The sequence below is a fragment of the Prionailurus viverrinus genome, chromosome B4, assembly GCF_022837055.1.
Source record: "Prionailurus viverrinus isolate Anna chromosome B4, UM_Priviv_1.0, whole genome shotgun sequence".
Lineage (NCBI taxonomy): Eukaryota > Metazoa > Chordata > Mammalia > Carnivora > Felidae > Prionailurus > Prionailurus viverrinus.
Window position 1 is genome coordinate 127,933,082 of NC_062567.1, and position 14,892 is coordinate 127,947,973.

Below are 14,892 nucleotides of genomic sequence, written 5' to 3' on the forward strand. Positions count from 1 at the left end.
AGAGAGAGAGAGGGAGACACAGAAGCCAAAGCAGGTTCCAGGCTCTGGGCTGTCAGCACAGAGCCTGACGTGAGGCTCGAACTCATGAACCATGAAATCATGAACTTAGCAGAAGCCGTATGCCTAACCGACTGAGCCACCCAGGTGCCCCCATTTTGCAGGTATTCTAGAGTCCAGGGCCTGGTCCAGTTGTTCTCAGCCACCACAAAAGTCCACTGATGTGTATGTAAACAGAGAGCCCACCGTTGTGGGCTGAACGTTTGTGTCCTCCCCGAATTCATATGTTGAAGCCTTAACCCCCAGTGTGATGGTGTTTGGAGGTGGGGCCTTTGAGGGATAGTTAAACTTAGATCAAGTCATGAGAGTCAGGTCGCCATGATGGGACCTGTGTCCTTACACTTACAAGAAGAGGAAGAGAGACCGGAGCGCTCTCTCTCTCTCTCTCTCTCTCTCTCTCTCTCTCTGCCATGTGAGAACATGAGTAGGTAGCAAGAAGGTGGCCATGTACAAGTCAGAAAGAGGGCTTCCCCCAGGAACTGAATCCACCGGCCCCTTGATCTTGGATTTCCAGCCTCCATAACTATGAGACCTAAATGTCTGTTGTGTAAGCCACTCAGTCTGTGGTATTTTGTTATGGCACCAGAGCTGACTGAGACACCCGCCAAGAGTAAGAAGATACATATTTTTTTCTTCTTTTGAGCCAGGATACGATGCTATAAAAATAGCCTTTGGATTTAATAAACATCCTAACTCTATGATACCTATATATATATTTTTAAAATTTTTAAACGTTTATTTTTTTTGAGAGACAGAGACAAAGACAGTGAGTGGGGGAGGGGCAGAGAGCGAGGGAGACACAGAATCGGAAGCAGGCTCCAGGCTCTGAGCTGTCAGCACAGAGCCTGACATGGGGCTCGAACCCACGGACCACGAGATCATAATAACGTGAGCTGAAGTCGGGCGCTTAACCAACTGAGCCACCCAGGCGCCCCTAGACCTTGTTTCTTTAAATGTGTAGAATGAGTATAAAATTGAAATCTTATACGATTGTAAGCATTAAAATGCCAACATTGTTGGGGCGCCTGGGTGGCTCAGTCAGTTGAGTGTCTAACTTCAGCTCAGGTCATGATCTTGCGGTTCGTGGGTTTCAGCCTGCGTGGGGCTCTATGCTGACAGCTTGGAGCCTGGAGCCTGCTTCGGATTCTGTGTCTCCCTCTCTCTCTACCCCTCACTCGCTTACACTCTCTCTCTCTCTCTCTCAAAAATAAACAAACGTTAAAAAAAACCCTGAACCATTGTTTTTAAAAAATGCCAATATTCTTGGCACATAGTAGGCCCACACTGTGTGCATAGTAGGCACGCACACTAAAGGACATTTCAGAGAGGATGCGTTTGGCTATAAGAAACAGAATGCTTACCCAAAAGTGGCTTAAATGGTAGGGATTTATTACCCTATAAAATGAGAAGTCTGAACGTAGGTAGTTTCAGGTGATTAATTCAGGATTCAGTGATGTTAGGGCACCGGGTCAGCTTTTCTGCAACTTTCTTGGCCTTCTCCCACCTCCAGCGTGGCTCTCCTGGCTGCAAGCGTCATATCCTTCCATCAAATCCTCCCAGAGCAAGTGGGTTTCTCATCCCCCACTTGTGGTGGGTTTCTCATCCCCCAAAGTGATGTGGCTTTTAAAAATCAGGCAGGACAATCTTTCCCTGAAACCCTCCTTACTTCTGCCTGACCAGTAGTGGATGACACGGCCTCATCTAAACCAGTAACTGGCCAAGGGATATGGATTAGACCCATGGCAGGGTTCACTCTCTGGAGCTGGGCCCACCTTCCCTGAGCTCTTCTAGCTGTATACACTCCGAACAAAATCAGGAAGCTGCTAGCCTGCAAGCAGTGAGGGAATGGCTACTGGGAAGGTAGCTGGTGTTATCATAATTAGCTGAAGTTGCTGGAAACTTCTAGAAAGCAGTAAAATAAAGTACACCTAGTATCAGCAAATGAGTTCAGACCACTCAGTGGTTCAGGTGATGGGAAGGTCAGGAGAGAGGAAAGCCAGGGGCAGAACTTTATGGAAGGGTAGGGTGGTGGAGACTGTGGTCTTACACAGTAATAAAATTTTACATCGAGCCCCGGCTTTTTAGCTGTAGACTGCATTTTCCAACCTCTCTGGCCGTGTAACTAGGTTGGGGGAACGGAAGTCATTTGTTCAACTTCCAGGCTGTTCCTTTAAAGTAAGGGTCAGCACACTTTTTCTTTAAATGTCCAGATGGTAAATACTTTAGGCTTTGCAGGCCCTAAGGTCTCTGCTGCAACGCCTCAGCTCTGTTGTTGAAAGCGCAAAAGCAGAAATGGGCAAATGCGTAGATGGATAAGCATGTCTGGGTCTCAATAAAACTTTATTTACACAAACAGGCAGTAGGCCAGATTTGGCCCATGGGTTACTACCAACCTCTGCTTTGCCAGCCTCTGCTTTAAAAGGATGGGGCATGGGGCCACCTGGCTGGCTCAGCCAGGGGAGTGTGCGACTCTTGATTTGGGGGTCGTGAGTTCGAGCTCCATGTTGGGTGTAGAGATTACTTAAAATAAATAAGTAACTAAAAAACAATAAATAAAAGGATGGGGGCACGCCATCCCTTTCTCTCTAGTTGGAATGTGGGTGTGTCGGCTGGAGCTGGAGTAACTACTTTGGACCACGGTGTTCAAGTCCTTTGTTGAAAATGGTGGAGAAAAATGGTAGGAGTTTGAGACCCTCACTCTGTGGAGCCACATACCCGCTCTGCACTGCTCATGGTGACTGTTGCGTTTGAGGAGGACTAAACGCATCTTTTGTCCATCACTCGTGGTTTGGGTCTTGCAATGGCCACCATATTAATAGCTTAGCTCCCTTATTTCAGAGACCCTAAGGGGCCATCAGATACACATTGCGCAATCATTTCACGTGTCACCAAGAAACAAGACCACCGCTGTGTCTCCTATTAAGGTTTGTTTCTTCACTCCAGATCCACTCTGCCATATTGTGCTTTGTGATGTCAGCACTAGAGACCTGTGAACTACACCGTGCCTTTGCCTGCTGGCCAGCTTCCGCCACTCAGGGTCATTGGAGGGAAACAAGAAGGCGGGAGGAGAGAGAAGGGACTTGCTCCTTCCTCTTTGCTTCCCGTTCTTACTACTGTCCGGAGCACTGGCTCCTCTCCCAGGCGGCAGCCCATGGTTCCAGCCTCCAGCTTTCCTCAGGACCTCAGAACTGGATTCATCATATGCCTCGAGAGGTACCGACACTAGGCAGGTCGTGCCTCCTTTTCAGAGGTCTGGGTTCCGGCCCGAGGTGGCAGGGATGGTGCTGGGTTTGCACATATTGTCCCTGAGTTATCTCTGTGTTCCCTTTGCCTTTTTGGTCCTCAATGCCTATATTATAAATTATCTCTCTCTCTCCATATATATACATATATATGTATATATATAAAGTTTTATTTATTTTTGAGAGAGAAAGAGAGCAAGCATGAGCAGGGGAGGGGCAGAGAGAGAGGGAGACACAGAATCCGAAGCAGGCTCTAGGCTCTGAAGCTGTCAGCACAGAGCCCGACGCAGGGCTCGAACCCATGAACTGTGAGATCTTGACCTGAGCCAAAGCCGGATGCTTAACCAGCTGAGCCACCCAGGTGCCCCCAACAAATTCTCTATATTAATTGTCCTCATCTGAAATGCATTGTGTAGCTTGTTTTTCTGATTGACCCCGGAATACTGAAACAATTTTTCTCATCACTTACAGTGCTTATTTTATGCTTATTGAAAGAGTTCTTTTTGACTGATTGATTGATTTTTAAAGATCTTATTTATTTTTTTAAGTTTACTTATTGATTTTGAGAGAAAGAGAGAGAGTGCACAGAAGGGGCAGAGAGAGGGAGAGAAAGAGAATCTCAAGCAGGCTCCATGCTGTCAACACAGAGCCCGATGCGGGGACTCTAACCCACAAACCGTGGGATAATGCCCTGAGCCAAAGTTAGATGCTTAACTGACTGAGCCACCCAGGTGCCCCTTTAAAGATTTTATTTTTAAGTAATCTCCACATGCAACATGGGACTTGAACTTACTACCCCAAGATCAAGAGTCCCGTGCTTTACTTACTGAGCCAGCCAGATGCCCCTCCTTTTGATTTATTTAAAGAAAATTTAATATATGTCTTGTGTACATATAAAAAAAATACTAGTGAATATATTTGATAAGAAATTTCTTTTTAAAAAATGTTTATTTTTTTTATTTATGAGAGAGAGAGAGAGTGAGTGCATGAGAAGGGCAGGGAGAGGGAGACAAAGAGTCCCAAGCAGGCTCCACTCGCTGTCACGAACTGTGAGATCATGACCTGGGCCGAGACCAAGAGTCTGGCCGCTCAACTGACTGAGCCACCCAGGCGCCCCAATGGAACTTTCGGTACAAAGATATGATGGATGAAATCACTGGTTATTGGTGGTTGTACTCAATCTCCAGCCCCTCTCTCCTTCCCCGGAGGTGAGAGGGTGGGGCTAAAAGTTCCAGTCCTCCGATCACCTGGATGGTTCCCCCAGCAACCAGCTCCCATCCTTAGGGGTTTTCCAAAAGTCCCCACATAAACAGAAACTCCAGGGTGGCTCATAGGGCCTTGGTTTGAATAGCAAAAGACACCTTTATCGCTCTTGTCACTTAGGAAATTCCAAGGGTTTTAGGAGCTCTGTGCCAGAAATGGAGACGAAAACCAAATATATTTTTCTTATTTTAAGTCACAGTATCACAGGTGGAAATGGAAGTAGATCAGGGCAAGGAGTTTATGTAATCCCTCAGCCCTGTTCTACTTTCTGTGTCCTGAGGACTCTTACTGCTTAAGTGTATGGTCTGTTTTCTCTGTTGGACTATGAACTCCATGAGGAAAGGGATTCTGATTCTTTTATTCTCCATTTTAGCCCTAGATGCCCAGTAAAAGTTTTTTTTTTTAAAGATTTTATTACTTTATTGCTTAAAAAAATATTTTATTTATAAGTAATCCCTACACCCAATATGGGGCTGGAACTCACAACCCTGAGATCAAGAGTTGCATGCTCCGCTTACCCTGAGCTTGAACATGGTTGGCACTCAGCAGATGTGTGTTAAAAGACAGAGAAAGAAGAATGGAGTGAGAGGTCCTTCAGTTTTGGTGTATGAATGGAAGTCCCTTAACCCTGTCCCCAAGAATGGCCCTCTTTGAGGCTTGGGTTAGTCAGGATTCTTCCGCGTTATAGTAGGCAGTTAGGTTCAAACAAGATACCTGGAGGCCAGCAAGGAGGAAGTTGTGGCCAGCTGTCAGGGCTCTGTCCTGGCAGCATGCCACAAGAAGCCAGATCAAACCAGACAGGCCCAAGATGGCGGGCGTGCGCCATAACAGGAAACCTCTGACCATATTAGGAAGAAAAAGTGCGAAACCCTGTTTCTCTGCTTCAAGTAATGAATATTTTGCCCCCCTAGTTCCCAACTGCTGATAAAAGATAGGAACCCAAACCCCAGGGACACAGCTGTCTTTCTCTCTCTTGAGCTTCCTGGAGCTCACATCTCAATAGCGTACTTTTCCTTTTAATAAACCTTCCTGCTTGTGTTGCGTGTCTGTTGTGCTGCCTGTCTGTCTTTGAATTCTTCTTGTGACAAGACCAAGAACCTTTGGCGACTTTTGGGAGGGGCTGGGTCGAGGCCCCATGGCCGCTCGGTCTCCACAGTTCACCCAGCAAGGTCAGGAACCAACTCAAACCAGCTCATGGAAAGGGACTTATTAGCTCACATAACTGGCATGTTCAGGGATGCAGCTAGCTTAGGTACAGTGGGATCAGGACCCAAATAATGTTGCAGAGCTCTGTGGGCTTTCCATTGCTTGTTTTGATTTCCTCATCATGTTGATTTCATTCTCCATGTCGTGGGAGAGATGCCTACTACCAGTCACAAGAAGTCCAGCTTTGGGTTGACAGTCTGAAAATGGGAAAGTCTCTCTCCCTCCCAGTGTCCATCCGTCAGGTCTCAGGAAAGACTCTGATTGGACCTGTTTGGGTCACACATCCGACTGTAGGGCAGTCTCCGATTGGCCAGCCTGCATTATGTGTCTGACTACCCCTCACCCCCACTCCCTGCCTCCACTGTGATGGGTGGTCCCATAGAGTTGGGTGGACATTGAGTGGGTTCTCCAAAGGAAGGCGTGTGGATCACAAACGTGCAGGTAGTGAGGGCTCTTTGACTCAAGTCCAATAATCCTTCCATTTGCCATATCCCTTCTTGATCAATTCATGCCTGACAAAGTTGGGAAGACTTTGATGCTGGAGGAGAGTCCTTTGATCAAAAAAAGTTGTGTTGGGCCAGTTTCGTTTTGCCTAGGTGAAAGTCCCTTTCAAGTGCAGAGCGTTTGATCTCAGTGGAATACTGGGTTGTCTTGCTGATGCGCACAAATGTACGATAGTTAGCAGGCTACCTGTGGTTTTACTGAGGCAAAGACGGACATCAGACTCCTGAGTTTCCACCAGTTAGTTTCAGGCAACCACATAACAAGGGCTGAGTCTCCATGGACTCGCTTCCTTTATTTAACTGGCTCGTGCTTCTCTTTCCTTCACTTTTATTTATTTTCTTACAATTATTTTTTAACGTATTTATTTATTTACTTATTTTTATTTATTTAATCTCTACACCCAACGTGGGGCTCGAACTCATGACCTTGTGATCAAGAGTTGCATGCTCTTCTGCCTGAGCCAGCCGGGTGCCCTTCACTTTTCTTTTTCATTGATCCCTCAGCATATGCATATTAAATGGTGCAATACCATAGCTATATTTTACCAAGAGTTTTTCGATGAATGTGCTTTGTAATTATCTTTGTAATTACAAAAAGCTTATTAACAATTGCTATTACAGGGGCGCCTGGGTGGCTCAGTCGGTTGAGCGTCCGACTTTGGCTCAGGTCGTGATCCCACAGCTCGTGAGATCGAGCCCTGCGTCGGGCTCTGTGCTGACGGCTCGGAGCCTGGAGCCCGCTTCGGATTCCGTGTCTTCCTCTCTCTCTGCCCCAAACCCACTCGCATTCTGTCTCTGTCTCTCTAAAAAAAAAATAAACATAAACAAACCACAGTTGCTATTACAAATATTGTATCTGCTCTTATAAGTGTACCTTCACCGGAGCCACCTTATAGCCACCCTGGGGTGACTATCCCTGTTATCTATTGCTGTGCAACAAACCACCCCAAAACTTAGTGGCATAGCACAGGGATCATTTTCCTCCCAAGTATGACATTTAGGTGGGACTCGGCAGGGGTAGCTCATCTCCGCTCCACATGGGGAGCCCAGCTGGGACTGGAGGATCTATTTCCAAGATGGCGCACCCATATGGCGCAAGTTGGTCCTGGCTATTAGCTGGAAGCTCGGCTAGATGCTTCAACTTGTCTTTACGTGGGCCTCTCTCAGTGTGCTGGCTGGGTTCCTAGAGAAGTAGTGGAGGTTGCCAGTCTCCAAGGGCCTGTGCCCAGAAATTGGTGGGGCAGCACTGCCACCATGTTCTTTTGGTCCAAAAAGTCCCAGAAGCCACCCTAGTTCAAGGGGAGGGAGCAGAGACCTCACATCTTGATAGGAATTGTCATAAAGTCTTTGGCCATCTTTAACCTACCACAGTGCTTCATAGCACAGGCTTCTGGGCACCTTTTCCTTTCCTGATAGACTGACTTATTTAAAACTTAAACATGGCCGGTGTTAAGGAGCTCATCTCATACATTTTTGTAGTTGCTTGCTTTCTTTCTTTCTTTCTTTCTTTCTTTCTTTCTTTCTTTCTTTGTTTCTTTCTTTCTTTTATGTTTATTCATTTTTGAGAGAGAGAGAGAGAGAGAAAGAGCAGGGCAGGGGGAACAGACAGAGAGGGGGACAGAGGATTCGAAGCGGGCTCTGCGCTGACAGCAGAGACCCTGGTGAGGGACTTGAACTCAAGAACCGCAACATCATGACTGAAGTCGGAAGCCTAACCAACTGAGCCACCCAGGTGCCTCCGTAGTTGCTTCATTTTTAAACTACAACGACAGACTACCACACACTGAAATTTCAAGATAAATTGCATTGCCATTAATTTTTTTCTGGTGGCGAGACTCTTCTGCATCTAATGAATTTATAATAATTTGGAACGACCCGAGAGACTGGTCGGAGACGGTGACATCTCAAAGAGAATGAAAAAACAAGTGACAGACTTCTGAAACATTTTGCACGGAGCACTAAACTTGGGGCCTTCTCCAGAAGAGCAGGCGAATCAGTTTTACTTATGCAGAACTGAGAAAGGAGCGAGACAGGATATTCTGCTGGTCTTTTCTTCCCTGCTTAAATACATCTGTTACATGCTGTTTTTTATTTCAGGGTTGATGGATTGGTCGCGTGATGTACTTGGATTAAATACTTGGGCTAAAGCATCTCATATATTTGCCCATCAGCTTCACTCTGTGGCAGATTTACATTCCGTCTGGGGTGCCAGATTGAATTAAATGCTTCTTTAAAGCCTGCAGTCTGACAAAAGCCTTGCCCCAGTCAGCATTTTTACTGTATTAAAAAAATAAGCATCTGCAGGGAAATGATGCAGCCTACGGTTTCTTTTCTCGGGAAGAATCCAATTTGGCTCTTGGGGATGATGCTGTAATTGGTCAGAGAACTGAGGATCCTAACTGAGGCTGAAGCCTGGAGAAAGGTGGACAGCCCAGACTCCAGGTCCCCATCTGAACCATCCCGCCCCACCTGTATCACGGGACGTCTGGTTGATGGAGGGGCTGAATACTGTTTTCGAGGGTATGTTTTGTGTAACCGGCACTTTGACACTTCTCTGCCATCCTGTGGGACCACACATCCTTCACCGTGTCTTAGGTTTGAAGGATTGTTTGCTCTCTTAATGTCTTGTCACCCAGTGTTCATGAGAAGGAAGCCCACAGGTGATGAGATGGCTGCTTTCATGACTTAATATTTAGAGGACGGCTGGAAGGAGGTGGATTTTCGAAGCAAATCACCTGTGTAATTGTTCTCAGCCTGAGGATGGAGGCTAGGATAGGAATATCTACCCCTTAGGGTCGTGGCAACAGTTAACGCAGGTAAAGGCTGGTTAGTGCATGTGTTAGTTATCTATTGCTGTGTAACAAAACGCCCCCTTCACAAAACCCCCCACAAAAACTTAGCAGCTTAAAATAACAGGCATTATGTCAAAGTTTCTGTGGGTCAGGAATCTGGGAGTGGTTTAGGTGGGGGGTTCTGACTCAGTGTGTCTCATGAGGCTGTGTTCAAGGTGGTGGCCAGCACTGTGGTCATCCAAGGGCTGGGTGGGAGTAGGTCTGCTTCTAGGCTTACGCACATGGCTCTTAGCAGATCTCAGTTCCTTACGTGGACCTCTCCATCCGTGCCTGGATGGCCTGAGCCAGCGACTCGAGAGGGAGAGAGAGAGAGAGAACAGCCTCTTGGTGGGTGAATGCTCTAGTCTTTTTATAAGCTGAGCAAGTGATGAAACAGAGAGAGAGAGAGAGAGAGAGCAAGAGAGAAAGAAAACAGTCTCTTGGTGGGTGAATGCTACAGTCTTTTTATAACGTAACCTTGAAAATTACATCCTGTCACTTCTTTTTCTAAATGTATTTATTTTGAGAGAGAGAGAGAGAGAAAGAGCGAGTGCACGAGCAGGGGAGGGGCAGAGAGAGAATCCCAAGCAGGCCCCGAGCTATCATTGCAGAGTCCGATGCTGGGCTCGGTCTCACAAACCCAGAGATCATGACCTGAGCCAAGATCAAGAGTCGGAGGCTTAACCCACTGAGCCACCCAGGTGTCCCAACGTCCTATCACCTCTGCTCTATTTGCTGGAAGTGAATCACTCAGTTCCACTCACACTCAGCAGGAGGGGAATTAGTCCATCTCTCTGAGGATGTATCAAAGAGTTTGTGAACCTGTCTTTGAAACCACCACGGCACAGTTTTGGGGACGCAGTCAGTACTCAATAAATGACTAGAAGTTGGAATTGGTTTAGCAGACAAAGTCACGTCTTGGTGACTCAATTGGCTACGCCCTCACTTTCATCAGACCAAAGGACTTGGGGGATCTACAGTGGATTGGAGATTACACCCAGGGAACCTCCACAAGAAAACGAGGATTTTTCTCTTTCCTTTTCTATCACTTGGGGAGGGAGGATGCTCCCAGAGATCTCCTCTCTTGTGCTGGGTCAGTCAGTCCAAACACTGAAGGACAGGAATACACATCACTTAAAATTCCCTTCTCTAGACTGGGCATGTCTAGTCCCTTGACACTGGGTTCAGGGGCTTCTCAACTTGGGAGAGGGATAAAACCATGGGCACCCCCCGGGACCAGGGGCAGAGCATGTCCCCTGGGAGGGTCACCACCGCCCCCCCCATCCTCTCACCCCTACCAATTTTAAATCCCAAAAGCAGAGATGATTTTTTATTTTTAAAAAAATGTTTGAGAGAGAGAGCGTGAGAGAGAATCCCAGGCAGGCTCTGCATTGCCAGCTCAGAACCCAACGCAGGGCTCAATCCCGTGACCCGTGAAATCGCGACCTGCGCTGAAATCGAGAGCTGGCTGCTTAACCAACTGAGCCACTCAGGCATCCCCCCAGAGATGATTAAAAAGAAAGAAAGTATTTATTTCACTATAGAGCGTAACCACAAATTTGGACAAGAGAAAAGAAAAAAAAAAAAAAGGCTCCACAAGCCTAATACCACTACTGTTGACATTTTGTGATCTGTCCTTGCCAGAGTCTCCCCTGTGGGTGGCTTTCTAGTTTTATATAGTTCTAAGTAGTTCACAACTGTAATTTCATGTCCTGCTTCTTTTCGTTGGACTTTGTCACACGTGTAACTTCACCGCACGGTCTTCACCTCTGGGTGTTTTTGAGAGCCGCGTAGTATTTTGTTGGGTGAATGTCCATAGTTTGCTTGACTAGTCCTTTTTCTCACTGGCACAGAGCCCAACGCGGGGCTTGAACTCACGAACTGTGATTTCAGGACGTGAGCCGAGATCAGGAGTCGGGATGCTTAACTGACTGGAGCCACTCAGGCGCCTCTACCCTTTAAGAGTCCCATTAATGAAATACGGCTGGGGTGGGGGTGGCTGGCTGTCTTGGTTGGTGGAGAGTAGGACGCTTGATCTCGGGGTTGTGAGTTCGAGCCCCCCATTGGGTGTAGGGATTACTTACGAAAGAAAAAAAAGGAAAAAAGAAATTTCACCTGAAACTAATATTACACTATATGTTAACTAAGTGGAATTTAAGAAACTTAACTATGGGCTGGAAACGTAAAACCTTTTCCTCTGGGGAATCATTTCATGGCTTCTAAACTTGGGACAGTCCTTTCTTTTGTGATAGCACCGCTTCTCCACCTCCAGTTTTTGTGTGGCTTTTTTTTTTTCTTTTGTCTTTATTTTTGAGAGAGAGAAACAGTATGTAAGTGGGGTAGGGGCAGAGGGAGACAGAGGCAGAATCTGAAGCAGGCTCCAGGCTCTGAGCCGTCAGCACAGAGCCCGATGCAGGGCTCGAACCCACGAACCGTGAGATCATGACCTGAGCTGGACTTGGATACTTAACCAAATGAGCCACCAGGTGCCCCCAATTTCTGTATGGCTTTAAAAAAATTCCTCAGGAATTAATTTCGAAGTATAGCATGAACTAGGGGTTTGAAATGAGATTTCTTTCCTTTTAAAATTTTTTTTTTTAACATTTATTTTTGAGACAGAGACAGCATGAACGGGGGAGGGTCAGAGAGAGAGGGAGACATAGAATCCGAAGCAGGCTCCAGGCTCCGAGCTGTCAGCACAGAGCCCAACGCGGGACTAGAACTCACAAACTGTGAGATCATGACCGGAGCCGAAGTCGGACGCTTAACCGACTGAGCCACCCAGGCGCCCCTATTTTCTTTTCCAAATTACTTATCAGTTTTACAAGGAAAATACCAGGGAAGGCATCTCTAATCAGCTAACCCATGAAACCATGTCTTATGAAACACAAACAAGGCTGGCTGAAATTCTGATGGAATTCACGATCTGGCGGATGATGGGAGAAAGCAGATGTCACACAGGCACCAGTGAATTATTTGTTGAAGCACCTTGAACTTTTATTGGCACAAGGAGCTTAGCCGCTGTTGGTAACTGGTTAGGTGTGTGATGTGTGTGACCTTACGGGACAGTCTGAATTCAAGGATTTGTTTTACAAAACGTTTTGGAAAAGGGCGGCCAGGATGACGGGCCCCATATCTGGTTTACATGTAATTTGTACGAACTATGGCGAACCCAGCCCCCTGGGGTTAGAGAGAGATCCTTAGATGGCTCAGCCCTGGACAAATGATGCCAAGTATCGTCCCAGGGAAGTACCTCCCCTCCAGGCTCAGACTGCCGAGTGTCACTACTGTAACTGCACAACTGGAGGGAGAGGGGTCTGCAGACAAGCAGCGGGCCCGGGGGCGGAGGCTGAGGGAGGAAGAGGATGTTCCCAGAAAAGGGCCCTGGATCCAGAAAGCCTGTGTCCCTTGAATTCTGAGCACATACGTGGACAGTAAGAACCAGTGAAGAAGCAATCATTTAGGGTCCTGAGCTTTGAAAAATCACCATGATTATTTTATGTACAAATGCTTTCCTTTCCATGATTTACTCCTAAATGGGACGAAAATGCCTGACAGGAGTGTAGGAAGGGAGCAGACTTCTGGGGAGGAAGAAGAGCGAGAAGAGGTAAGAGAACCAGAAAGTAATCGCATTGTTGTTATTGTACAAATGCAGTTGGAAATGCCTCCTTGCTGAGCCAGGCTCCATACAAACAGCAGGTGAATCACCTCGGAAAGAATCCTCTCTGAAAGATGGCATGGTGACAGTTTTACAAAACGTGCTCGGGCAGGCCAGAGGCAGAGCGTTGTTCGGGATGCCAGAGGGCAAGGGCACGGTGCCGAGCAGGAGGGAAGAGAAGAGAACGCAGAGGTTGAAGATTAAGTTGGGGAGTGCAGTCTTGGGGCAGGCGCAGCTCTGAGTACAGCTGCTCAGGGAGAAACCTGTTTAGATAAGGTGGCTTGGCAGGAGCTGTCCCGTCTCTGCCTGGTGACAGCAGCTGGGCCTAAGATGATAAACTGGGCTGGCCCCCCTGGGTTCTGGGAACAGAGGCCGGGGCAGGGAGAGGCAGTGGTGAGGTGGGCAGGGTGGAGGCCTCAGGCCACCCCAGACAGGGGCTCGTGGGAGTCACCTACCCTCTCTGGGCTGATATCTTCATCAAGGGTGACAGTCCCACCTGCCTGAGATGGTTGAGGACAATAGAGCATCTGCTTTATAAAGTGCCTGCCACAGACCCTTAGGAAGATGAGGACAGTTCCGCCTGTGACACGATCTGCAGGCGGGATCCTGGTTCATCTGAAGAGAAGACCAGAAGGAAATGGAACCGCTGGGTGCTTGACGGGGACAGAACTGAGCCAGCCTGGTGCTCAAGGACAGTCCACTTGCGGATGGGCCTGGCTGTGGGAGGCGACCCCGCCTGGGAGAGGATGCTGTTTTCTGGACCCCGCCTCCCAGGCACCAGACCGGAGGGGAGACCACTGGCTGGCCTCCCTCAGCCTTGACATGCCCCCTGCGCGTTCTCTTGGTCACTGTGACAATCTGAGTGGTCTTCGGCAACCACAATGGTGGGACAGAGGCGCAGCTGTGGGCCTGGGTGGGAGAAGGCTGGCTGTCACAACTCTTCCTTGTTGCTGTCGTGGGGCTGGAGCAGCGGAGGCCCTGGGGCCAGGGGGCCACCCTCGGGTCCCTGGGCCCCGTCCTTGCGGCGCCTGCCCACGGTGGCATAGCCCTGCGGGAACCTGTGCTCCTCTCCGTGCCGCCGGAGGCTCTCAGTTCCCACGAGCCCCTGCGTTCTCAGGTACCCCTGCTGGCAGAAGGGAGGCAGCTTCTGGTGTGTTAGGGCAAACAGGAAGCAGGACTCTACACAGAAGCAAAAGGAGATAAATGAATAAGATGGAAGAGGAGGAGGGGCTGCCGACGTCCCGGGGCCTCACCCAGGCCTTGAGCTGGGAGCTCACTTTTGTGGGTACCTCCCATCTGATCTGAGTAGCCACGGATCTCGTCCCTCCCCGAGGTTCCAAGAATAGGAGGCTTCCCGGACATTCTGGAAGAACAAGGCTCCAAATGGAAAGCAAAAACCACAGATATGACTCAGCTCCCAGGGGTCTGGGTCCAACATGGTGCTCTGCAGGGAGCCAGCCCCAGCTGGGAGCTCGGCCACCCTGAAGCAGACCCCTCAGCCTTTTCTTCTAGAAGCTGGCCCGGCTGGGGCCAGGAGCTAGGTGGTCAGTCCTATTCTGAGCTCAGAGCTGCCTGCGAGGATTTATCCACCTCAGCAATGTCTGGGTTGCACATACCGTGTGTAAAGCACTGTGCGAAGCACTGTGTTCTAAGCACCATGCGGGGCGGGCAGAGGAAACTGGTAAACCCTCGTCTGTACCACAGCAGAGAGTTGGCACACAGATCCAGTCTGCTCTATCAGGAAACAGCTGTGGATGTTTATGATTCAGAGATATGAAGAAACCACCAGAAGAGCAAGAAGCAGTTCCTTCTGGGGAATGAGGGTGTAAGTGAGAAGTCTTTTAGCTAAGCGCTTATATAACTTTCACTTACAAAACAGAAAAGACGAAACAGATAGGGGCTCAGTCTTCTCAGGGATTTAGAGACAAGATGAGAAGGAGCAAATGTCCAAAACTGTCTTGAGGCTTACATCTCAAAAACAAAAACACCCTCCCCCCCGCCCTAAACAGGCACATTACAAAGGACGTTGTGAGGCTTGCATGGGTGAACAGGCTGTAGGGAGCTACACGGATAGTATTTCCTATTTTATTTATGACTTATGCATGGACGGCCCATGGGAGAACGGTCCTGAG

General features: G+C 48.2%; 1 protein-coding gene and 1 long non-coding RNA gene across 6 annotated transcripts in view; one reads left to right on the forward strand and one right to left on the reverse strand.

Annotated features, from left to right (window-relative positions):
• LOC125170012 (uncharacterized) overlaps nt 1–14,892 on the forward strand; it is a 23,806-nt gene that overhangs the window by 5,249 nt on the left and 3,665 nt on the right. The gene's annotated exons all lie outside the window — the stretch shown is intronic.
• Nucleotides 10,655–14,892, reverse strand: part of FOXRED2 (FAD dependent oxidoreductase domain containing 2) — an 18,009-nt gene continuing 13,771 nt past the window's right edge. For 2 of the 5 annotated variants that reach the window (XM_047866054.1, XM_047866052.1), the window contains one exon: nt 12,075–13,939. In XM_047866054.1, coding sequence (XP_047722010.1) covers nt 13,692–13,939 — 248 coding nt within the window. In that variant the 3' untranslated portion in view covers nt 12,075–13,691. Of the gene's footprint in view, nt 11,182–12,074; nt 13,940–14,892 lie in introns of those variants that run through there. The other 3 variants (XM_047866055.1, XM_047866053.1, XM_047866056.1) reach the window with 3 other exon arrangements.